Consider the following 25,140-nt stretch of genomic DNA (forward strand, 5'->3'; position numbering starts at 1 on the left):
TACCCCTGCCACATCGGTACAAAGTGTGTACACAAATGGTGGTCTATGTATCTTTTTCCATAAAAGAATGGATTGATTTTCAACAAATTAAACGAGTTTGTAATATGTAGTTCTAAAATAAAATGAGTCAATATTATTTCTTTATTTTCTCTTCTTCTTCTTCTTTTTTTTTTTTTTTTTGCTTATTTATTGATGTTGATATTAACTTGGTAAGGTAAGGTGATATTTGTAGAAACCGTTTAGTTTTTTAAACAACACTTTTTTTACTTTTTTTATTAGTCAAAAACAATAGAACGAGAGAAAGAGTAAGAACAATATAAATATGAGAAAGAAAGTAATCTCAATGATTATACAAATATCATTTCTCATTTTATACGTAAATTTTAGGTGTTTGATTTGCATTATGTTAGTGTTTGATTTCTCATTTTTTTTCCTGGTATTGATGTTATTGCAATGTAATGTGTTAATGCTGCTGTTATCTTTCATTTTCTCGGTATTGATGTTATTGCAGTGATGTCTCTTTGATGAAATGTGGCTTGTGAGGTAGAGAAACATTAAACACTGTATAACCACGAGTGAGGAAGTGTCCTTGAGCCATAGAGAGAAAAGTTCGGCTACTCCATTTTTTAAGCCATACAAATGCTTTATATCAGTGGATAAACTGGAACAAACCAATCTAAACAGATGTTATTGGGGGATCGAACCAAACTCTTCCACTTGTGTGTGTAAGTTTCTAATGGTTATTGACATTTTATCTATCTAAAAAATAATAATAATAGTAAAACCCCTGCAATAATCAGCATCGTGAAGTATTCATGCTTTTAGATGCATGCGTACACTACAAAAAGAAGTCTATTATTGTTACTTTTCTGTGGTCCTGGAGGGCTATAGAAGGAGTTAGAGTAATATTTTGGGCATAATTCGTATTTAATACTACCATTCTTTTTCAAATTGAAAAACAATTTTCAGTTTTGATGAAAAAAACTAATTACATTGATATCAAATGAAGCTATTAGATAAAACATTATTGAGAAATAATTTTGTCTTCTATGTGATCCTACTCAACACAAAGGTTGTGAAACCGAGTTTATACAACAACACAAAAAACTTTAAGACCAAAATATATCACCTATATAAAATGTTGGGAGTAGAAATTCGTTAATATTTTATTCCATCCAGCTCTATCATTTTAGTTTTGCTTTACAGACTGTGTGCCAACAGGATTTTTTGAAAGATTTGTGTTCAGTGTGATTTTTAGGAGCGGGTGCACCTAGGGACAAAAGTGTGTAGATTTTCATCCCTACTCAAGTATGGTCCAAAATTGGCAGGCTTGGTGGGCAAGAGATTGGGAAGTTTAAGTATGGAATCTAATGAAATAATGGATTAGCTTGCCAACTATGTTCATACCCTACATGTGGGTATTCATTAACATTAGAGGAAACATTAGAGTATTCCTGGTGGGTGCTCACTTTTAAACAATGCAACACTTGTTGGGTTGATCTCTGCATATAGGAATGTCGATTTGTGCTCGTAAGTGGGGATGTGCGGGAATGGGGAAGGGGGAGAATACTCCCAGAGGCGAGGAATGGGAACGGAGTTGGGGAGCATTTTGGATGGCAAGGACGGGGAGCTGAAGAGTACTGGGGTCTCCCGCCCCGTTGACATTCCTATCCCCATATAATTTAGTTCTCGTTTAAAAATAATCAAAATTCATCTTAAGAAATGAATTGTTGATGAGCCAAGGGCAACCAAAATTCATGAATGTGCATTTTGAGAAACTTTGTACAATGTTCAATTATATAACCAATTGCTAAACCATCATGGTGAATCAGCCACCTTGATTTCCACTCAAAATTTTCTTTGTTCCTACTTTTAACTTTTGTTCCTTTTTCTATTCTTCGGGTTGTGTATCCAAATAACCTTTCTTCCTAACCAATATTACAGGGGGAAAAGATAGAAAAGATAGAAATCTACAAGTCTCTCTTAGTTGCCCTCACGAGCATCTCTTCCAGCACCTTTGCGGTTCAAGTACCGAATGACAGCATCCTCAACCCTGAAAATGTTACAAATAATAACACAAATAAGGTAAAGAATATAAAATCACTTTAGTATATCTTTGGCCCTATGTTATATCAAATAAGGAGTGGGAAAAAAGATACATCCATACAACTTACAAGACATCCATTTTCTAACTATACAATGTCACAAGGAATAGGGGCAAGAAATGTCAAGATATTGGGAGATTCACAACTGGTAATTCAATCTCATGCAACCACGTCAGATTCAACACTTACAGTTTCAGAAATAATTTATGCATCATTTCAGAGTGAAAACAGAACTCGGTAGATGCCTACCATGTTGTATTATAATTTCCTAATAGTCGCTACTTAAGTATTGACACTGACAAATAAAAATCTGAGAGCAAAGCTTTTTTTATGAAATGTGATATTGTGCATAGTTGCATAAGTGTCCAGCATAGGTGCTGCTTCTTATTTGATGAATATGATTCATAGGATGCCAATATATTCAAGACTTCAACCCCCAAGTTTACCAAATAAATAACATTCAGGTCACAACCAAACAAGAAGTTATTAAGCACACATGCCGCTAAACAAAAAGAAAAAAGGTAAAGCATCGACATAAATCTTACCATGGTTGATTATAAAATTCAGGACACTGCTCCTTTTCAGAATTACGGCCGGCATCCCCAGCAACAAGTTTTGGACCCTTGCTCTGAGAAGCAATTGTAGCATTGATAAACTCTGCTGGAGACTGACTAAAGCTAAGAAAGAAAGCACGTCTTCTACGATGCTCTTGGATCTTCTTTAGGTTAGCGGAAATCATCTCATCTTGAGTTTCAATCTCTTTGTTACTCTCAATGCTGTTGCTAGCCAAGAATGCAGACATTTCTTTCTGCATTGGAATAGGCATGTCAACCTGTACATCGTAGCATGCAGTTCCAGATGGGCAGTCTCCAGAAAGCTTGATGTTATGCTCCAAATATATAGGCTTTGGTTGTGACAAATGCTCTAACAACTTCTGAGCAGCCGTGGTGAATCCCATCTTCTCTTCCCCGAAAACCCTTTGGAGGTAAGGATCACAGATGAAGAATGAAGGTTCATCGGCACATTGTAGCTTCCTGGACTTCACATAATGCCAAAGAGCAGCTATTATTCTCGGGCGAGTCTCGACCTCAACCCCTAAGAGTCTAGACAATGGTGCTGAGACCATGAACTTCTCAGGTGAATATTTCAAATCTAATTTGATAACTGCAGTGAATTCTTTGTCTCCTTTTCTCTTAACCTCAAAGCCATCCTGTTGTTTAGGCGAATGAGCACTATCCCACACAATAATGTGATTTTCAGGATAAAGGTTCTGATCCAAGCATATAGTAATTTTCTTGAAAAAATCAGAAAACTTTGTGTCAGAAGGACTTGATCTCTGCAAAATTCCAGACAAAAGATCGTTCCCATCTTCCAATACCCTTCCAATTATCTTCAAAGACCAAGAAGATTCCTCAACAGTTTTATCCTCCTCAGAGTCAGTTTTTGTGTGCTTCGAGAACGTATTAAACACATAAACTCTCAGAGTTTTCTGAACATGGGGGGGACTTCTAATAGCCTCCTGCATACCAAGCTTTCTCTTAGCCAATGCAGCATCCATCTGAGCCTCAAAATCAAGCAATTGAGTATAAAGAGCAGACTCAGGCAGAATCGTAGCCACTTTCTCCAACATCTGCTTCTCCGGTAACTCTCTCATCCTTCGCCGAGAAGCAGGAGTCAATTCCATTGTCTTATCCGGCACATTTTGGTTCGCACCAGACGAACCTGGAGTCCGCAACAAGTTCCTTTGAGTTCCTGCTCGCTTGGAGCCACCGGTAGCCGGAGTCGATACAACATTAGTATTGGTATTGGCATTATGCAATGGAGTAACAGGTTGAGTTTGTGATGATTGTAAAGAAGCAAGTGCTGCCTGAGACTGCAACTGTGCATAGTGAGCTTGTGCAAAACCCTGAGGATGTAATTGTGGTTCTGAAAACTGAAATTGACCATGGAATTGGGTTTGAGGGTGTGATCTAGAGACAAGATGGTTCCATTGTTGTTGTTGAGACTGTGGTGATATTCCAAAAGGACCAAACAATGATGATGATGATGCAGATGCACCAAAATTTTTTGCTTGATTGTTGTTCATTCTTATTGCACCTTCTATAATCTAAACAAAAATCTTAATCTCATTAATTCACAATCAAACACACTAAAAATGAACTTAAATTAAAGTATAGTAAAGAATGGTCCTTCACAATTTTCGTACGGGTCAATTTAGTCCCTGACAAAAATAAAACTAAAATGACATTATTTATAACGGGGACAAATTAGTCTAACAAAGGGACTAATTTGTCATCGGTATGAAAATGTCATTACTATTAGGGTTTATTTTTGTCAAGGACTAAATTGACCTGCATGAAAAATTGCGAACGACCAAAATGGGTCTTCACTCTGAATCAAATAAGATTAAGAACAACATTTGTGACAGAACAAAAAAACCTAAGAATGTTTATAGAATGAAAAAAACCTAATATTGAAAATGCTACAATGCATGTGCGAGATGAAAATGAAACCCGCCAAAAGTGAATTTAATTTGATAAAAAATATTTAAGGAATTTATTTTGTGATTATAATAAGAGAAGAGATTGGTGAAGATAAAGAAAAGAGAGGGATGGATATTCTTACAGTTTCACAGAAATCGAAATTAGAAGAAGCTGAACGAATCTCTGAGCGTGTCTTTCGGTTTCGTGTTTCTCCTCGTTTTACATTCCTTATACCCCACACACTCTCACACACGCTGAAATATTTTTGGGACACAGCTGTTTGGTAAAAATAGCCGATGACTTATAAGCTAGTTTATGGTTGATAGCTGATAAGTTAATTAAAGTATTTGGTAAAAATAGCAGTTCTACTAGTTGATAAATATAAAATGACATAAAAGGTATTCTTAATTAAAAGGAAGTGTAAAATGACATAAAATTTCATAATTTAATTTAATTTATTTTTAAAAGGAAGTAATTTAAATTTATTAGTCTACTATATCTATGTTATAAATTAAATTTTATTCACTAAAATTTTATTTTATATTTAGGTTCATTTAAATATTTATACTTTATAGAAAAATTAAACAAGGTACTTTAATGCATAGTTTTGAAAATCGGATCGGTCGGTCGAATCGGTCCGACCGTAAACCGGTGAGGTAACCGGTGAGGTTCACACATTGTATCGGTGATGCAATCAAATAGTTGCGAACCGGCATGAACCGGACAAACTTGAATAAAACCGGTGAACCGGCGGTTTAATGAGCTGATCGGGTTACAGATTTTTTTTAATTAACAATTATTTTATATATCAAAAATAGGGTTGAAAATGAGTCAAGTCGAACCGAACTTGTCTGAGCTCGACTCGACTCAATAAGAAATGGTTCAGCTCCAAACTCGACTCGAGTTCGACACGAACCTTTTTTTTAGCTCGAATTCGGCTCGTTTAAAGTTCACGAACAGCTCGATTCGACTTGATAGGTTCATTAGCTCAATTCAAATAATTCTAAGGTCATTTTAAAATAAAATAAAAAGAGAGAATAATTAGATCCACAATTTTTTTTTTAAAGACAAGTCCATTGAAATCGATTAAATTCAAACAATTTCATAGATAAAATCACAAAAAATATAACTGTATACAAAGTTGCAGAGACAATAATTATTTTAATGGGCAAAAAAAAATCCCATAAACAATTATTATTTGGTTTCAAAACCACTTGAATGGAATAATAATAGCACCAACAATTAGCTATATTAATTGGTTTCAAAACCACTTGAATGGAATAATAATAATAGCACCAACAATTATTAATTTTAGCACTACATGTCCATTCCCATTTACTTGGCAGTTTCAGGCTTTGTTTTCTATACGAGTCTGCTTTCTTCGTATGTGAAAACTTTCGATGTGGGACTTCATTGATTGTACTCAGTAACTTATTTCAAAGCTTAAACTAATAAGATATCACATTTAAGGTTTCTCACTTCCTCTACTCATAAAGCTTCTTGTATTAACACAAAGTTTTAATATTAATAATATAAACATAGAAATAACATATACTTCTTCCGTCCCTATATATAAGCACCCTTTCATTAGAGGCAAATGGTGTTTACATATAGGGACGGAGGGAGTATAACTTAATGTGTATATATTCCTTCAACCAAAAAAAAAAACTTAATGTGTGTGTATATATTGAGCCAACTCATGAACTAAACGAGTCGAACTATATATAACTCAAGTTCAGCTCATTTGGTTCACAAATCAAATTCAACGAGTTCATTGTCAAGTCAAACTCCGAACTATATTCGAATTGATTCGGTTCATTACATTGAAAACTGGCACAACATGGGAACGAACAGGAGATCAGGCTGTCTCCAACTTATCAAAGGCAATGAGAACCAGTGCGCTCCTGCTGTTTGTTGTGATAACTTTTTGATTCATATTGATTATATATTCACATTTTAACCTGTATCTTGCCATTTTTTTTCTTCATAATTTGTATTTTGTCATTTTTTTTTGCATAACTTGTATTTTATCTTTCTTAAAAAAAACAAAAGAAAAATGTATTCTCTTTTTATTTTTTATTTTAACTTCATAATATATTGTATAAGTAAACGTTTCTATTTTTTTTAAAGTGTTTCAAATTTACTATACTCATAATATATATATATATATATATATATATATATATATATATATATATAAGAATTAATTTATGTGTTTGATCATATAGTAACATCAAAGTAGATGGACTTAAATTTAAAGAACAAATTTGAAAAATTATCTTAATTTATCTGGTGATTTTTTCAAACATTTATTAGTGTTATTTTTTTTTGTATAGCCTGAGTCATCTTATTTAATATAAAGATAAAAAAAATTATGAAGACCGGATGATAACCGAGTCATCCAATTATTTCATGTGGTTCGACCAATGACTCAATGACGACCTAATACCCCTTCTGAGTCGATGACCGAGCCGAGTTTTAAAATTATGCTTTAATGTATTATTATTGTTATATTAGGAGGTGTATTATATTGATTTTTTTTTTTTTGAAAGAGGTGTATTTTTATTTTTTTTAAAAACTACAACGGAAGTTATATATGGAAGAAAAAAAAAACAAGGCGTAAGGCAAATAATTTTTATGAAAGGCAATTAGATAGCAGTGAACAATTTAAAAAAAAAATTCATTAACGAGGCATATTTATTACTGATTGTATGCTAGTTTAAATTATAATAAATGGTAAAGGGTAAAAATGGATTTTAGATAAAATAATAAGGGTACAATAGGAAGAAAAAATGATAAGTTATAAGTTCAAACGCTATTTGGAATAGCGTCTGAAAAATAGCTTATAAGCTTGTGAAATAAGCTATAAGCTCGTGGTGAAAAGACATTACCAAACAGAGCTTTTTTTATCAAACGAGCTTATAAGCTCGTTTGGTGGCCTTATCAAATAGACCCATATTATATTTTTTTGGGTTAATGGTGCTTTACCCCCTGTAATATAGGTCATTTTTTGTTTCCTCCTGCAAAAAAAAAAAATTTATTTACCCCCTGTAAAATTTTTTTTTTTTGGAATGCCTCCCTAATAGGTCATAAAAAAACGACTTTATTTTTTTTTCAGAATTTTTTCGTTTTTTTATGATCTATTAGGGGGTATTCCAAAAAAAAAAATTTACAAGGGGGAAAACCAAAAATAACCTATATTACAGGGGGTAAAGCACCATTAACCCTATTTCTTTTGTTTTTAATCTTGGTAAAAACAAGATTTCCATTTTTTTATTCTTGCAAAAAATACTATTGTTTTCTTTCAATTCTTGCTGATTTGTTTTGGACATTTAAAAAAAAAAAAAAACTCATTTTTGTCATATTTGTTGGGTTATGTTGACTTGTATCATTAGAGGTGGTATTAAAACTAGGGTTAAATATGTTTTTGGTCCCTATAAATATTTCAATTTTTTGTTTTAATCCCTCCAAAATTTTCCTTCAATGTTTAGTCCCGATAAAATTTTCAATCATTACTTTTTGTCCCTATTTTAAAGTAAATTTTTGTATTTTTCAATGAAATTGTGCAGAAATTTATGGAATATTGTAAAAATCACTCCCCAAAAAAATTAGAATTTTTTTAACAAAACAAGAATTAAATATGAATTTTTTCCGCCAAAAATATAAAAATTCATATTTTGGTAAAAAATTATAATTTTTTTTGGGAGAGATGCTTATAATATTATACATTTTTCTGCAAAATTTTATTTAAAAATATGAATTCTACATATGAGTTTTAAACGAGAGACCAAAAGTAAAGATTGAAAATTTTATAGGGACTAAAAGTTGAAGGAAATTTTTAGAGAGACTAAAATGAAAAATTGGTATATTTATAGGGACCAAAACATATTTAACTCTTAAAATTATAAGTATCAGTTATATCATATATTCGTTCTAGAATGCATAATATTGAATTGAATGAGCTTTAACCAAAAGTTGTTGAATGCTACTTCAAAAAACTACTTCTCCGCAATTTATTTCACAAGCACCTCTCTTCAACTCACGCTGACAATCTTTTCTTTTATTTTTTAATATTATATTTCAATTTGTTTTTTTCTTCTATTTTATTTTATTTTATTTTTTTGAACCGGTCTATATAATTTTTTTTAAGGATGGTCCATTTAATTTTATTATCTTTTTATCATTTATATATTTAATTTCAATATCGTTCAATTATCACAACCTACCAAATATTTTTATTCCCTTTCTTCAACCTTACAAATATAAACACACATTAGCGTTTAGAGTAATACTCTATGTCTATATGTCTGTTTTTTTGTTACGATAATGCGTATAATTTGTTTAGTGTTGTGTAATGTGTATAATTATTTTTATAAAATTTTGATTTTAATTAAAAGTAAAAGTATAGATGCCTAAAAAAAATTATACTTATTTTACACATTTATATTGTAAAAAACTATGCCTATTTTTTTCTTTTCAAAAAAACTAAACATATTTTTTTCAATGACTCCAACAGTCTAACAAATATAATATCATATAATATAAGTTATGGGAGTGTGCTCCTCCTCTAGGTCTCAGGTTCGATTCTCTTTGGTGTCAATTTGGGTGTGCTAATTTAGCTTATTAAAAAAAAAAATATCATATAATATAAATTCTTATCTTTTTAAATGACACAAAAAATATGGTATTTTTATAACAAAATTTGCTATACAGTACAATCGAAAAAGAAAAAACAATTATTCAAAGTTTCGTAAAATATTTTGCCAAACAACTTTTAACTTAAAAATAACTTTATAACTAAAAAAAATAAAGAAACCAAACAGTTTTAGCTTTTTTCTTAAAAACTTTATTTTAACTTTGTTTTAAAGTAACTTTTAGACCGGAAAAAAATCTGATCAAACGGTACCTTAGTTAATCACACTACATTAGTCATTTTAGTGAACTCTACCAAAAAATTTAGACAAATACTAATGAATACAATCATGAAATAATAAAATTAAAATAAGAATTGCATCATCATCTTAGAACTCAACTAAAAATTATGTCATTCGTTGTCACTTAAACACGATTGAATATTCATCTTACTGTTGAGAAAAAATGCATCGTAATTGCAGATTAATTTCTCATTAGGAGGTATGATCCAAACTATCTCCAGAGTTTTAATGTTGTTTGCGCGCGGACGAACAACTTGCACAGGCAATCTACCATTTTTGAAAAAAACAAATAGTGTGCGTACAAACGTCAATCTCGTATTCAACATTGATCTCCCGTAATTTAATATTATGACTTTTCCATATGCTTTGTAAAATAGAAACTCGTATGTTGCGTAGTAAATTGAACAATTAATTAATTGATATGCCCATAAGTGCACACGTTTATGGTCATAATAAAATATCAACCACGTAGACATGTACTTATCCATGTAATTTTTTTTCTAAGGCTTTGGAAGTTTGAAAGGGAATGAAAGGTTTTGAAGGGTGCAAAATATGAGGAAAAATAGAGAAATTTTTCAAATTTTATAAAAGAGTAGGTTTTTAGATAATGATAAATTAATGCATATGATTATTTTATTTTTAATTTTAAAAATATTATAACAACATAGATTAAATTTGAAGAATTCTTATCACTACAAGGAACATTGCCTTTTGCCAGGGGCAAAATCCCTGTCAAAAGGACAAAATCCCTGGCAAACGGGACATTTGTGAGGGAAAAAACGAGGGGCAGATGGCCTGGCAAAAGCGCTCATCGCAAACACTTTGCCAGGGGCTACACCCCTGGCAGAAAAACGAGGGGTTGAACCCCTGGCAAATCGCGCCACTTTCTCCCTGGCTGAACCCCTGGCATGGTCCGTCACTTTTGTCTGCAGACTGCACCTCTGACCCTGACTGACTGACGGCTTGACTGACGGCTCTGACCGAAGTGACAACTGATTTCAGCAAAAAACGAGGGACATGCGAGGGGTTTAACCCCTGGCAAATGTCCTTATTTTTTTTAAAAAAATATTATTTTATGAAAACGAATTTTTTTAATTAATTAATAAAATATATTTAAATTAATTTAAAAATCGATTTTTTTTAATTAAAAAATATATATTTAAAAAAATTAATTTTTTTTAAAACACAATTAAATGCATATAAATAAAGTTTAATCACACAAACACTAATAAGTCTAATTAAAATGCATGAAATAGAAAGTGTACTTAATAATATTACAAACCGTGCAGGAAAATAAATATTGTGCCAGGAAGTATGGAAAACCTCCCAAAATCATACAAACCATAACATAATAGTAAAGAAAACACACAACAAGCATCATAAGCATCAATCATCCATCTCGAGGTCGTCGACATCATCATCCTCTTCGCCCTCACCATACACTTCATAGGGGTCTTCCGCATCATCATCACACACTAGAGGAGCCCTCACACTCTCTCGGCTTCCACTATGCTGCCCACCACCTTGCTCATTCATATTCCAGCCTTGCTCTTGCCTAAATGTGTCCAACTGAGAGTCTAGGAATTCTCGTTGCTTCCTAACCACCTCATGGATCAGCTCCTGTTGGGTTTGCATATGGGCAGCAAGCTGTTCTTGAGTCAACCTAGTGATCAGATCCCGGATTTCTGGAGTGAGCTCAGGTTGCCGAGAAGAACCCTCCCCAGCATTAAGGGTCAACTTTAGAGTGGTAGCAACACCCTTGCGGTAGTTTCCAGCTAAGTTTCCTGCACCGTACAATCGCCCCTTCTTCTTCTCACCAGCAACTTTCGTCCATGCACGAAGTGTGAGAGCTTCATCAACAGAGCATCCACGGGAGAGCGCCTCTGATAGCTGACGATCATACTCCTCCTAAAATAAATAAGAATAAAATAGTTAAAGATAAATAAACATTAACATAAAATTATAACCACTAATTAATAAAATTAATTAAAATACACTTATGTAACAATTACCTGGCATATCTTGGAGCGATCATCAACATACTGGCCTGATCGATATGTGTGGGTCTTCTTGTGGAGCTCATTTATGTATGGCTCCCTACCTAGCTTCTTTGCCTAATTGACAAGAAACACAATTATTGAGTAGTTAGTAAAACATTAAACTATATTTAACCACAAAATATTTAAAAACATACATTCTATAAAATTAATTAACAGAGTTATTATTTTTAATTACCAGTCGACGGGCATGCTCTGCTGTGCTTATGCAGCCTCCCGTGTGGATGCATCCCCCTTTCTCTGATGCTCTGTTCTTCTTTGCCTTCTCTGATTTCGTCTTAAACTCTGGACTCCCCCAATAGTCCACCAACTGCCTCATAAGTGGCTCCCCGATCCAGTAGGGCCTCTTTCCAGCAGTCTCGTGACGAAGTCGGACATGTCGCAACATGTCGGAGAGGCGGGCAGAAGCTCTAATGTGAAAGTTCCTCCTTATCTGAGCATAGTACTTGGGGTTCCAGGCACACTTCATCTGCATATTTGTTAACATATTTTAGGAAATTAGTAAATTATAACATATGTGCAGATAAGTTAAAATATATTATGATATGTATTAATGTTACCTCAAAAAGACCAAACCATGCATCCTTTTCATCATCTGGGATATCACCATAAGTCTTCCAAAATCCATGATACCTTCCCTGGATGATGTCTCTAATGGCACTGGCGGCTGGCTTGCAGGGCATGAAACTACAAACAATGAAAACTCATATAGTTAAACATTACATAAATTTATAACAATATACATATTGAACAAAAATACATAAAGACTTACGAGTTCCCGCTAGGCACAATGATGTAACGCTCTTGTTCATCTTGCGGATAATCTGCCATCTCCTCATCATCATCATCAGCACCCTGTTGGGGTTGGGATTGGGGTTGGGGTTGGGGCGGGGGTTGTTGATGTTGGGGTGGTGGGGGTTGTTGATGTTGAGGGATCATAAAGCCGGTCTGCCCATGAGGTAATGATGGTGGAGGAGGCAACTGGTAACCTGTAGGGAGGATAAAACCAACAGGTGCAACAACACCAGACCCTCCAGCGGGTGCACAGGCACTAGCTTGGGATGACCCAGTCGATCCTTGGCTAGAAGAAGAGGGTGGTCTGGGAAAGGGAGTCAGTGTGGCAAGTGTGGCTGGATCCGCAATGTGTGTTGTGAACCGCCTCCTGGTGTCCTTGCTCTTGCCTTTCTCTTTTTGTTTCGGAGGCATTGTGAATCTGTTAAATAACAAAAAAAGTTATATTGTAAAGGACTCAAATATATATACATCATTAAACAAGCGATATCTTCATTCAAACACAAATGTATTCAAGATTACAATAAATTCAAATTCAATCATTACAAGGGTGGATAACAATATACTTCAAGTGTTGTTATCAGATGCATAGTTATATTCATCTACATCACCATCATCAACTTGATTGTCTTGGTGGTCCCCTTCATTATTATCATCAACAACGTCTTCATTCTCATCTTCAACTTCATTACGCATCTCCAAAATAGAAGGATCAACCTGATCCCCTTCAACCTGAGAGTCTTGCCAACTTGTAACTTGATCTACTTCAATTATCTCATTTACATGTGTCATATCATCGGCTTGGTAAGCAACTTCTTCGTTTCGTTCTTCAGTCTCGATGCGGCCCCTCGGTTTTGTTTTGATTGCAACAGACCAACCCCGTTTGCGTGGTAGAGTTGGGGGATAAGGAACATAGTACACTTGCCTAACATTATGTGCCATGATAAACGGGTCATATTCTTTATATTTTTTGTCGACTCGAATGTCAACAGTGTTGCATAATTTATTAATTTTAGTCCATCTAGGCGAGGGATCAAACCAGTCACAATAAAACAACACCACTTTATTGTCATTATATGAAAGCTCATAAATGTGTTTGATCACGCCATAGAAATCATCTTCACCTCCATCTGTAACTCCTTTTACATAAACACCACTATTAATAGTCTTTTTGCCTTCCGTCCAAGAGTGGGTATGAAATTTATATCCATTCACGAAGTAGGTGTGAAATTCATTGGCACATTGTAAAGGACCCTGAGATAATTGCCGTAAACGGATGACTTCATCAGTTGGCTCGGCATTATACACTCTTTGTTTAAACCAAGCTGGAAAATATTCATGTATCGAACCAACTGTCGATCCTTCACCAAACTCCGCATAAAAAGCAATAAATTCCCTAAAAAACAATAAATTCAATACGAAGTTGTTAACCGCGTTAAAACTTATTGTTGTATGAACTAGTAAAAATGGGTAGGAATAGATTTACTTACTCAAGGTATGGTTTAACTTCCGCACAATTAATCAAAACATGAACATGAGCAGACCGCATCTCTTTCTGATCTACCATCCAATATTGAAGCACCTTGCCCGCGTGTCGACCATCAAGATTGAATACGGATAAGGTTGATGGATCCCGTAAATCGTTAACCTGAACTTCATTTCTTGTATTTGATGGAGTAAGTAGACGATCAACGAAATAATGGCCGATAAAGTATGTGGTTTCCTTGGCGGTGTAAATAGCAACAATTGATCCTTCCACTTTGGCCAGATTTTTAACTGCTCGTTTTGAGTCACCCATGAATCTTTCAAAAGGGTACATCCACCTATATTGAACAGGTCCGCCAAGTATAGCTTCATATGCCAGATGCACAGGAAGATGTTCCATAGAGTCAAAGAAACCTGGTGGAAAAATTTGCTCCAACTGACAGATAATGATTGGCATATTCTTCTCCATTTTCTCAAGTTCATCAACTCTCAAGGTTGAAGCGCACAAATTTTTAAAAAATTGACTAATCTCAATAAGTGGATCTAGCACATGTTTGGGCAATGAACTAAATGCAATTGGGATAAAGTTCTCCATGAAAATGTGAGAGTCATGACTTTTCATCCCATGCAACCTTCCCGTGTTGACATCGGCACACCTGCCTATGTTAGAAGAATATCCATCGGGCATTCTCAAATCCTTCAACCATTGACACACTAATTTCGCTTCTTGGGCAGATAGGTTGTAGTTGGCTTTCGGTTTCAACAATTTCCCATTCGGTTGAGGTTTCAACTCCAAATCCTTTCTCTTGCAATATATTTGTAAGTCTTTTCTAGCCTTCTCATTGTCTTTTGTTTTGCCTTTGACATCCATCACTGTGTTAAATATGTTGTCAAAGACATTCTTCTCAATGTGCATTACATCAAGATTATGTCTGAGCAAGTTATCTTTCCAATATGGGAGGTCCCAAAATATACTCCTTTTAGTCCAGTGGTGGTCTACTCCGTATCTTGGTATTGGGACAGCTCGACCATAATCAGTGACTTTTGGATAATCACAAACTCTTGTCCACACTTCTTCTGATGTAATCTTAGGTGGAGGACCAACAAAAACTCTCTCATCCTTCTTGAAACCATTCTTAAGTCTTCTAAACGGGTGATTATGAGGCAAGAACGGACGATGACAGTCAAACCACGAACTCTTCCCTCCACTTTCCAAAGTAAATGCCTTTGTATTTTCCATACAATGTGGACATGCAAATCTACCATGAGTACTCCAACCGGACAACATGCCATAAGCGGGAAAATCATTAATTGTCCACATCAAAGCTGCTCTCAACTTGAAATTTTGTTTTCTAGAAATATCATATGTCAATTCTCCAACCCACAACCTCTTCAAATCATCAATTAACGGTTGTAGAAACACGTCTATGCCTGCTTTAGGGTTATCTGGTCCTGGTACAATACAACTCAAAAACAAGTATGGTTTTGTCATGCACATTTCAGGAGGGAGATTATACGGGGTTACAATGATTGGCCAACAAGAATATGGTTTTGCCGAGGATTGGACATATGGCTGAAAACCGTCAGAGCATAATCCAAGTCTCACATTCCGTGGATCTGCTGCAAAATCAGGATGTACTCGATCAAAGTGTTTCCACGCTTCACCGTCAGAAGGATGTCGCATCACTCCGGAAATTCCATTTGAATGATGCCACGTCATTTGACTAGCAGTTTTCATCGATGCAAATAGTCTTTGTAATCTTGGTATTATCGGCAAGTAAAACATTGACTTAACCGCAACTCGTTTCTGCTTGCTAATACCGTACCTCGGGCTTTGACAAAATTTACATTCCTCCAATGGTCCATCATTTATCCCAAACTCATTGTCATAGAACAACATGCATCCATTTCTACAACAATCAATCTTTTTAACTGATAATCCCAACTTCATCACCAACCTCTTCGCAGCATGATAATTCATTGGCAGATTATCTTTGAACGGAGTAACGGCCTTCAACATCTTCGTAATATCATCCATACCATCATCAGGATTAAGATAGTTCGACTTATGAGATAAAAGCCACACACACATAGATAGCTTAGAGTGCGAAGACCCTTCATACAAAGGTGTATTACTTTCACTCAACAATCGGTAAAATCTTTGCGCCTTCTCATTCGGGGGTTGTTCCTCTTCATCATCTTCAACATCTTCACCGTAAGACAATTCCACCCCTAAAGCGTCCGCAACCATATCATCCATCATGTTGAATTGATCTGTGTTGACATCTTCATTGTATTCCACATTTGTTTCCACATTTGTTCCACCATGGCTAGTAGAAGCTTGTGCATTGACCCCTGCCCCAAAATTCTGAAACATTTCACCATTATATGTCCAAACCCAATAATTAGGCATAAAACCAACTTTTTTTAGGTGTTTCTTCACATCTCCAGGATCGGTAATTATATGTCTGCACCTACATTTTAGACACGGACATCTAATTCCTCCCTCATCTCTACAGATTTCTTGCTCCCATGCCCATGAAATAAATCCGTCAACTCCTTCGACAAATTGCGGTTTTAGTCCAGTTCTTCCCGGAAACGTCCTATCGTACATCCAACGACGATAATATTCATAATACTCCATCTTCTACACGTTCCGCAACTTCATTGACGTATTCCACGTCAAAAATAAATTATTACTCAACGGAGATAACTAACATTATGCGGAAAAAAAATCCCGCTCAAACAATAAAATATAAGTTTACGCGCAAACAAATTAAATTTTTATCTCGCAAATTAAACATATAATAATTAATTAGTAAATAATTGTAACATAGTTTTAATTTTCATCGATAAACAACTTTCTTGTACTATACTATTTTTGAGTCCCTCCTTTTTAAACAATATCCATTATTATATTATATTGTTTTATTTTATAAAAATAATAATTATAACATTTTAGACACGGAAATCAAACATATTTTAATTTATTAAAAAAAATTAGATTTTTTAACAAAGTTTTAATTTAAAAAAAAAAACTGATTTTTAATACACTATTTTAATAAATTGTTTTCCAACAATAGAAATTTTTAGTATAGTATTTTTTATGAAGCATTTTTATTTTCCAACGCTTTGATTAGTTTTAATTTATTAAAATAATAATTATAATTTAAATATAGCAACAGATTTTTAAATATAAAAACAGATTTTAATTTATTAAAAAACAGCATTATGTTTAAAAATCTGTTTTTATATTTAAATTATATTTATGTTATAATTTAGAAACTAGTTTTAATATGGCATTAACTAAACTAAAATATATTTATAAAAACTAGTTATTATAAAATTTAAAAATAAATAAATTTTTAATAACAGATTTAGTTTAAAACAAACAATTTAACTACAGCATGCATATATTTTTTTTAACATTCTACTACAACATGCATATATTTCATTTTATCACAAAAAAAAAAAAAAAACAGCATGCAAATCTTTCATTTAATTAATCACAATAAATTAAAACAACATGCATATATTATTTCATTTGATCACAAAAAATAAAATATGCATATATATATATAATTCATTTTATCACAACAAAAACATGCATTTCATTTTATCACAATAAAAAATGGATATATTTTAAAAATTGCCAACATTGATGCATAATAATATTAACAAACAAAAATAAAATTATCATGATATAATTTTTTTTTCTTCAGATTTTCGGAAAAAAAAAATACTTTATCAAACAATTAGCATATTTTACATACAACACATCATCAACATGTATATCAGTTATAGTGTTATGAGAAAAAAATATCACTAACATGTTGAAGCTTTCCAATAGAAATCTGCAATGCAATCCAAAAACAGCAAGAGTTGGAGCAAAACCTAACACCAGGAGGCGGATAAATAACACAGCTGCAAATAACAAACAAAATAAATAACATTAATAAGTAGTAAAATTTAACATCATGATAAAACATATAACAAATAAATAATTTTTTTACCAAATAATAGAAGATTGAAGAATGTTTTGTATGAAGGTATTGTGTTTTAAGAGAAGGAGAAAGTTTCTAAGAGATTTGCACATGATCAAACCGGTGCTACCCTTATATAGGAAAGGGAAAAAACCAGGGCCTTTGCCACGGACACGTCCCTCGGAAAAATCGGTCAAATCCTAGCTTAGGTAGGCGCAGAAGTAGGCGCAGAACGTGTTGATATTTGCGACGGAAACTAGCAAAATCCGAGGGGTTCCGCCCCTGGCAGGCCGGCAGCGCTCAGCTTTTGGCAGGCCCTTGTCAACTCAGCTGGGAAAACGCAGGGATTCCTTTGGTTTTCGCAAACCGAGGGGCTGTTCCCTGGCTTTTTCCGTCGGTTTTTGCTGACAAGCACAGATTCCCACAGATTTTCAAATTTCAAACTGGCGCCTTATCAAAACCGAGGGATTTTTGTCAAAAAGCGAGGGGCAAATCCCTGTCTTTTGTGCCACCGGTTTTCCTTGGTATTTTCCCTGGCAAATTTGCCAGGGGTTTCAAACCCTTGTCAAAATCCCTGGCAAAGGGTCATTATTCTTGTAGTGTATTAACTCTCCAAAACCCCCCAAAACCCTCCTCCAATACAACTTTTTAGTTTCCCCAAATGAGGAGGGTTTTGTATTATGAAGAAAAGTTAATCCCCCAAAGCCCTCCTTCCCATTTTCCTCTATTTCTTCCACTTGCTCATTCCTTTTTTCCAAACCTTCCCCTCCAAACTCGCAAACAAAGTCTAAGTGTTTATGTAGATTGGTTTTGATTGGTTGAGATGTGATGTTTATTTGATTTTGAAAAATATGCAATTGATAAAGTTGCCTTAAAATTATTGGAGTTCATCACAGCAATGAACAATTCCAAGTTTCAATTTTTTCAGTGTTATGGGAAATCATTATGTAAGGATAACGTGTTGAAATTTGAGGTTTAACTCATCATTAAAAAACTGACTTGTAAGGTGGGGAGTGTCTCCTCTTAATAAACTCTTATTAAGCGTCCTACCTAACTGATTTGGGACTAAATCCACCCCCTCAAAGTCAAGCCAGCACAAGGCAACTAGAGGCAGATCGCAATAAAGGTGGGATTACCAACACATCCCCTCACACTTGGGGGAGGATTTCCAACACACTCCCTCGCACTCAGATCCAACGGGCATGAAGCGTGGCAATGCGGAATCCCGACAACGGTGGATCTTGGATAGGATCTGATACCATGTTGAAATTTGGGGTCTAACTCATCCTTACAAAACCGACTTGCAAGGTGAGGATTGCCTCATTTATAAACTCTTATCAAGAGTTTTAGTTATCTGATGTGGGACTTGGATTTTTTTCAATGCACCCCCTCACACCCAACACTCTTTGGGCTTGGTACGCGAATAGGTAGGTGGCCCTTGAATTCGACAAGCTCTAATACCATGTTGAAATTTGGGAGCCTAACTCATCCTTACAAAACCGGCTTGTAAGGCGAGGAGTGCATCCTCTTTATAAACTCTTACCAAACGTCTTATCCAACTTATGTGAGATTAAATTCACCCCCTCAAAGTCAAGCCAACACAAGGCAACTAGAGGCAGATCGCAATAAAGGTGGGATTACCAACGCATCCCCTCACACTTGAGGCGGGATAATTTCCAACATAACGTAACTCTAAAGTATCTTTTGTGCTCTTTCAAAAAACAAATGGTGTATTTTACCAACATAGTCTTATATTTTTATGTGTGTTATGTTGCTATGACCCATGAAACCTTATTACTAGGGTTGGGAATAGGCCAGGCCAGGCCAGGCTTTGATAGGCCGGAGACGGAAGACAATGATATTTTTTTTTTCTTCTTTTTAATAGTCAATGACTACTCAGATGGTGTTTGACCCCAAACAAGGATGTGTGGGTATAACTGGCGGTTCAAAAATTATTCTTTGCTTTTGTGCATGTTTTCTTTCGTAAAATTTAGCATTTTTCTAACATTAAATATACAAAAATTAAGAAAGTTTATTTATATTTTTATCAAAAATTAAGAATTTTTTTAATATTAAATTTGTTGATAATTAACTTCAAGGTTTGTTCTAACAGTAAAAAAATTAAGGTTTTGGATTTGGAGATTCTGGATTTAAGGTTCATTAAGAGAGGTAAATATAAACTTATTTTATAAATATGACCCTTGAGTATTAAAGGTGTCTGCAATTTTAACTTTTAAGGTGAAAAGTCATTTGATCCAAAATAAAGTTCACACGCGGTTTTGTTTAGTTTGGATGACTATTATAAAAGGTCTTTAAGATATACCCATTAAAAACAAAATGACATATACTGAGCATAGTAGATACTGCATGAATGTCATGCACATAATTCATAGCTTGCATCTTAAATTGTTGAGACGTGTGAATTCACCATAGCTCACATGCAGCCAAAACTAGTGGTAAACAACACGGTAGTCAAATTAGAATATGTATTATGTATCGTTCGACAACTTTTTGAATCGTGTATCTTATTGTATCGTGTATCATAAGATACATTAGCAAAAAAATATTTAAAATATCATATACAAACTCTAAAATACTTCAAATATCATATACTAACTTCAATATACTTAAAAATTCAACTCAAAAACGAAAATAAACAACATAAATCACCCTTAATTCAATCAAAATCAAACATAACTCTGATATGAGTATAATATTTTAGATTATTATCATATTTACCAACATGGTATTTTGGGATAAAGAGTGAGATACGTATCTGCGAATGGTGTTTTTCGTTTTGTATGTATCATAAGATATAGAAGTGTTTTGGAATACAAAGTAAGATACGTATCGATGAATGATGTTTTTGTATTGAATTGAGATATGAAAATGATGTTTGACATTGATGCACTAAAATACCACAAACAATGTCGTTGAATAAGACTTTTACGTTTTTTATGACTTTCCGTTTATCAATCTTTAATTAATTAATGATGTAGATAAATAGCATTAGTATGATTAAATTAACATAGTCTTAAAAAAAATACGTGTGTGTATATATGTAATAAACGGGAGAAAAGAGAAGAAGAGACAACATAAAGTCCTTTTACTTTCTTTGTCTTGAAATGTGTACGTGTTTATGTTTTAATTTGTCGTATTTGATTTTGTTTTGCAATATATTTATAGTTATGATTAAACCTCATGCTGATTTAAAAATAAACATTATTGAACCCGACGTTGTTAATCCAACGGTGTATGATGTAGAGCTGTCAAAACGGGCCGGCCCGTATGGGCCGGTCCGTTTAGCCCGAATAAATATAGGGCTTAGGCCTAAAATATTGAGCCCGAATTTTAATAGGACTTTTTAGCCCGGCCCTTAAAAGTCCGGTACCCGTTAGGGCTAGTCCGAATGGGCCGCGGGTAGCCCGTTAGCCGCATAACAAAAAAAAATCTATAAATTATATATATTTTTCAAATAATTATTTACTTAGTTGATTATCAAAGTGAAAAACAAAAGTGAAAATTCAATGAATTAACACAAATATAAATGTAATATAAAATTATATTTATTCATTTCGTTATTTATAGTTTTAAAGATCGAATATATAAATATCTATAACCATAACATATCTAATTTATTTAAAATCATTTTCATCGTAGTTTTAGTTTACGACGTTTGTACGAAAATGATTACAATTTACTTTTGTGCTAGACATTATTTAAACATATTAAAAATATTATTTATAAAAAAATTATAGCAGTGTTTTATAGTACTTTTTTAAAATAAAAAAAATATATAATTTTTAATACGGGCCGGCTCGTTTAGCCCGCGGCCCGTGTAGGGCCGGGCTCGGGTAGTATATTTCAAGCCCGTTTTGTCAACCGGGCTTTTTGGCCTGGCCCGCTAGGGCCAGCCCGTTTAGGGCCGGGCCGCCCGTTTTGACAGCTCTAGTATGATGTGTGAGAAATAAATTTTTACCCAAAGAAGACAAATAACGTTCTATATGATTTGATCAACTTGGCTCGTTGTGGAGCAACAAATGCAGTATTTATTATAATTATAGACATATCTGAATGGTAATGAACAAAGAAAACCATTTTTTATATTGGGTTGAGAATTGTGTGGTGTGTTTAAAGGAACCAAAAATAACTTAAAATGAGAAGACACGAGATCAAAAAAATGTTAATGTCCATCTAGGTTGAGGGGTCATTATTTTAAATCTTGAATGTAGACTTAATGCTGCGTTTGGATTACACAACCATTAGATGACGTCAAATTTAGAAAGTCATATTCTTGTTAGTCATTTAGACGAGAAAAAGAATGAGCTTATTGTTGAGATGACAAAGATTACGGTGCAATAAATATTATGGTGACTTTGAAAGATATAAAAAAATGCAACGACAATAAAAACAACTTTACAATGCGTGACAGAGATACAAAAACTTCATTAAGACTTCAAGATAAAAAATACAGCATTCGTTGATATATATGTTTGGATAATGACATATGTTTACAAATTTAAAATTGTGGATGAGTCTACAACTGCTAAACATATTTCTCAGACGCATCTCGAATTGGTCAAATTGTTTAATACATTTAATATTATTTTGTTGATGGATTTCGCCTATAAAATCAATTAATACAAAATGTCCTTGTTTGAGATGGTTGTTGTCATCTCAGCATAAATAAAGATTTTAAACGGTTTGATACAATTCAAATCTTTATTTATGTGCTTTCTAATACTGTCACCTATCATTTGTAATTTTGTCTAGTGAATGTTGCAAAAATGTCTTTTTGCTCGAACTCATCTTTGTTAAAGGAGTGTAGCTCTAATTGTCCGACGTTAATTACGAATCTCAGCTAGAAACAATTTGACATCATTCACGGTATGTCCGAGATCAATATCACTTTATAAGAAACCTGAATTTTGGGATTCAAGAGAACCAATTATATCTACATGTGATTTAACATAATTTTCTTTTTTTAAGTGTGCAATTATGTTGTCTCACCGTTGTCACTGTTTTTGGTTTATGCTAACTGGTGGACGAAATTGGCAAGTGCACCAAATTGTAACAAGTAATAAAGTAGTAAATTTATCGTTCTCTATATGGATTGTCGTTTAACTTAGCAATTAGTAAAACCCGTTTCAAAATATGAAAGTAAAAGTTAAATGAATAGAGCTGTGAGGTTTAATTGTCTTGCCCAATGCAATATTAGGTTGTGATTTAAATTATTAACGGTGATTAGGGAATCCTTGAATCCCTCATTCGTCTTTGTTGGAATTAACTTAAGAAACAAACAACTATGTGGTGTGTCTACCCATGATTTACTGAAACATAAGGTTTAAAAACTCATACAAAGTTTCTCACATCAACGTATATTCTGAATTAACCTGTGTTATATTATAGCGTTGTCCAAAGAAGAGAGTAGATGACGTTAGGTTTCAAACTTGAATTTCATTAACACAATTGTGAAATAAGTAATTAAAACAGGCATACATGGATAAATAATTTCGCGTTGTCAATCCTAATAATTTTCACTTACGAATCAATTTTCAAGATTACGATACATGGATCTCTTTTGAAAAAAGCATTAAGAACAAACAAAAACTAATTTAAATAGAACACAAGAAAAGCAAAACTGAATGAAAACTTTATTAATAGATTCGAACAAATAAGAAGGGTTCATCTTGAAAGCCTAATCAAGAGGTTTAGTTGCTCGTGGCAACAAACATTGTAACAAAACATTATAAAAACATACCCTAAAAAGAACAAGAGGAGGAAGAAATTTTGTCATGAAACTCTGATGTTTGACCTTTGCCTTGAACCATCAACTTTTTGAATGAAAAATAATGAGCGCAAAAGTCTTTATTTTTTGGAAATGATTACTTAGGGTTTTAAAAAAAGAAAACTGGGCCTTTTTTGTACCAATCCAGCTTGGAAAACAAACTACAGGCAATTTCTACCCGCAGTCGTGCGCAATATACGCAAATGGCGCTCGAGGTATCTCCTGAGGTGCGAAATATAACATTTTCCTCCCGTTTTCGATCGTTCTTCCGTATGGAAACTCATAAGAGCCTGAAATGAATTTTCCTTACTTTGAATTATCTTCAAAATTCTTCTTAAAACCATTGAATTCAACCTTCATATCCTTGATCCTTCACGTGATGTCTTGATTCGTCGATTTACATGATTTCTCACTACAAAACACTCAAAACATAGAGTTGCATGATTTGGGATAACGTGAATTACAACGACTCGAGTAAAAACAATACAATATGTTCCTCAAACCGTTGACAACTCCTATAACTCTCATCTTATTTGTCTTGAAATGCAAAGAAAAGTACTAAAAACATAGTAAAAAGTGGCATGTGATGCTCTGTCATCACTACCATAGAGTCGTTAGTACGGTATGAAGCTACATTAAGGGGATGAAACTGTAAAAGAAACTACGTCAATTACCATGTGCTTTTGTCTTCCTTCTGCATTGCAATCAACCAATGACATGTTTGTAACTCCATAATCTATAGCAGAGTACGTTTCTATAGTCAGGTGGATTAAACTACCTCCCAATATGTTGAAATGTAATGACTATGTTGCCTTTAATGACGATTGTGTTGCCTATGACAACTGTCTCCACTATGAATATCTGTTTTTATCCAAGCTAAAATTTTCAAGATCCATAGTAGCTTCAACATTCTCAAGGGAAATACCTACATATTATAGCTTTCCATTCAATTGATACAGGAATGTGGTGTTGATAATGTTACTTCTACGCTAGAATAAAAAATGGCGGTGGGTCGTTTTCATGCTCTTACAAAGGTGGTTTGAGGATAATTTAAGGTGTAAGGTAGGTAGTGATGCAAAGAACTGTTTTAATAGACCATTTTAAGAGGTTGCTTGACTTGTCTGATAAGCCTTGAATGACAGTGTTATTATTTTAAGCAAGTTTAATTGATTTAATTTGTATGCCAAACCATATTTTTTCCCTTGTGAAAAAAAACCACTAACATATATTTTAAAAATAAAATAAAATAAAAAATGGAAGAAGCAACTAAACCAAGCATTACGCCGAAAGAAAACATTGGATAGCTCGGAACCGAACAACCGAAGGACCTGGATCTAGAGCATAAATATTCGGCGCATTATAATACACCTGGCTAAACTACGCTCCCAACTTGTCCCAATCACTGGCCGCAACACTAACATACACCGTCGCCTAAAGTGCTACACTCTACACCAAACCAAACCATCATGCTCCAACTCCCAACCAGACAATTCAAAAAGACGAAATAATTATA

At 33.9% G+C, this 25,140-nt stretch overlaps 2 protein-coding genes across 2 annotated transcripts; both read right to left on the minus strand.

The window, feature by feature from the left end:
* Positions 1–1,747: 1,747 nt before the first annotated feature.
* On the minus strand, positions 1,748–4,829 carry LOC11414813 (SWI/SNF complex component SNF12 homolog). Its single transcript, XM_003602050.4, has 3 exons — positions 4,731–4,829; positions 2,651–4,212; positions 1,748–2,053 (listed from the first exon to the last, which is right to left on the minus strand). Exons 2-3 carry the CDS (start codon positions 4,189–4,191, stop codon positions 1,984–1,986), a joined length of 1,611 nt encoding a protein of 536 aa, XP_003602098.1. The 5' UTR covers positions 4,192–4,212; positions 4,731–4,829; the 3' UTR covers positions 1,748–1,983.
* An 8,109-nt stretch (positions 4,830–12,938) lies between these two features.
* On the minus strand, positions 12,939–16,500 carry LOC112420223 (uncharacterized). The gene is made up of 2 exons (XM_024778958.1): positions 13,862–16,500; positions 12,939–13,767 (listed from the first exon to the last, which is right to left on the minus strand). Exons 1-2 carry the CDS (start codon positions 16,498–16,500, stop codon positions 12,939–12,941), a joined length of 3,468 nt encoding a protein of 1,155 aa, XP_024634726.1.
* Between the last annotated feature and the right edge of the window lie 8,640 nt (positions 16,501–25,140).

The sequence above is a fragment of the Medicago truncatula genome, chromosome 3, assembly GCF_003473485.1.
Source record: "Medicago truncatula cultivar Jemalong A17 chromosome 3, MtrunA17r5.0-ANR, whole genome shotgun sequence".
Taxonomy (NCBI): Eukaryota; Viridiplantae; Streptophyta; class Magnoliopsida; order Fabales; family Fabaceae; genus Medicago; species Medicago truncatula.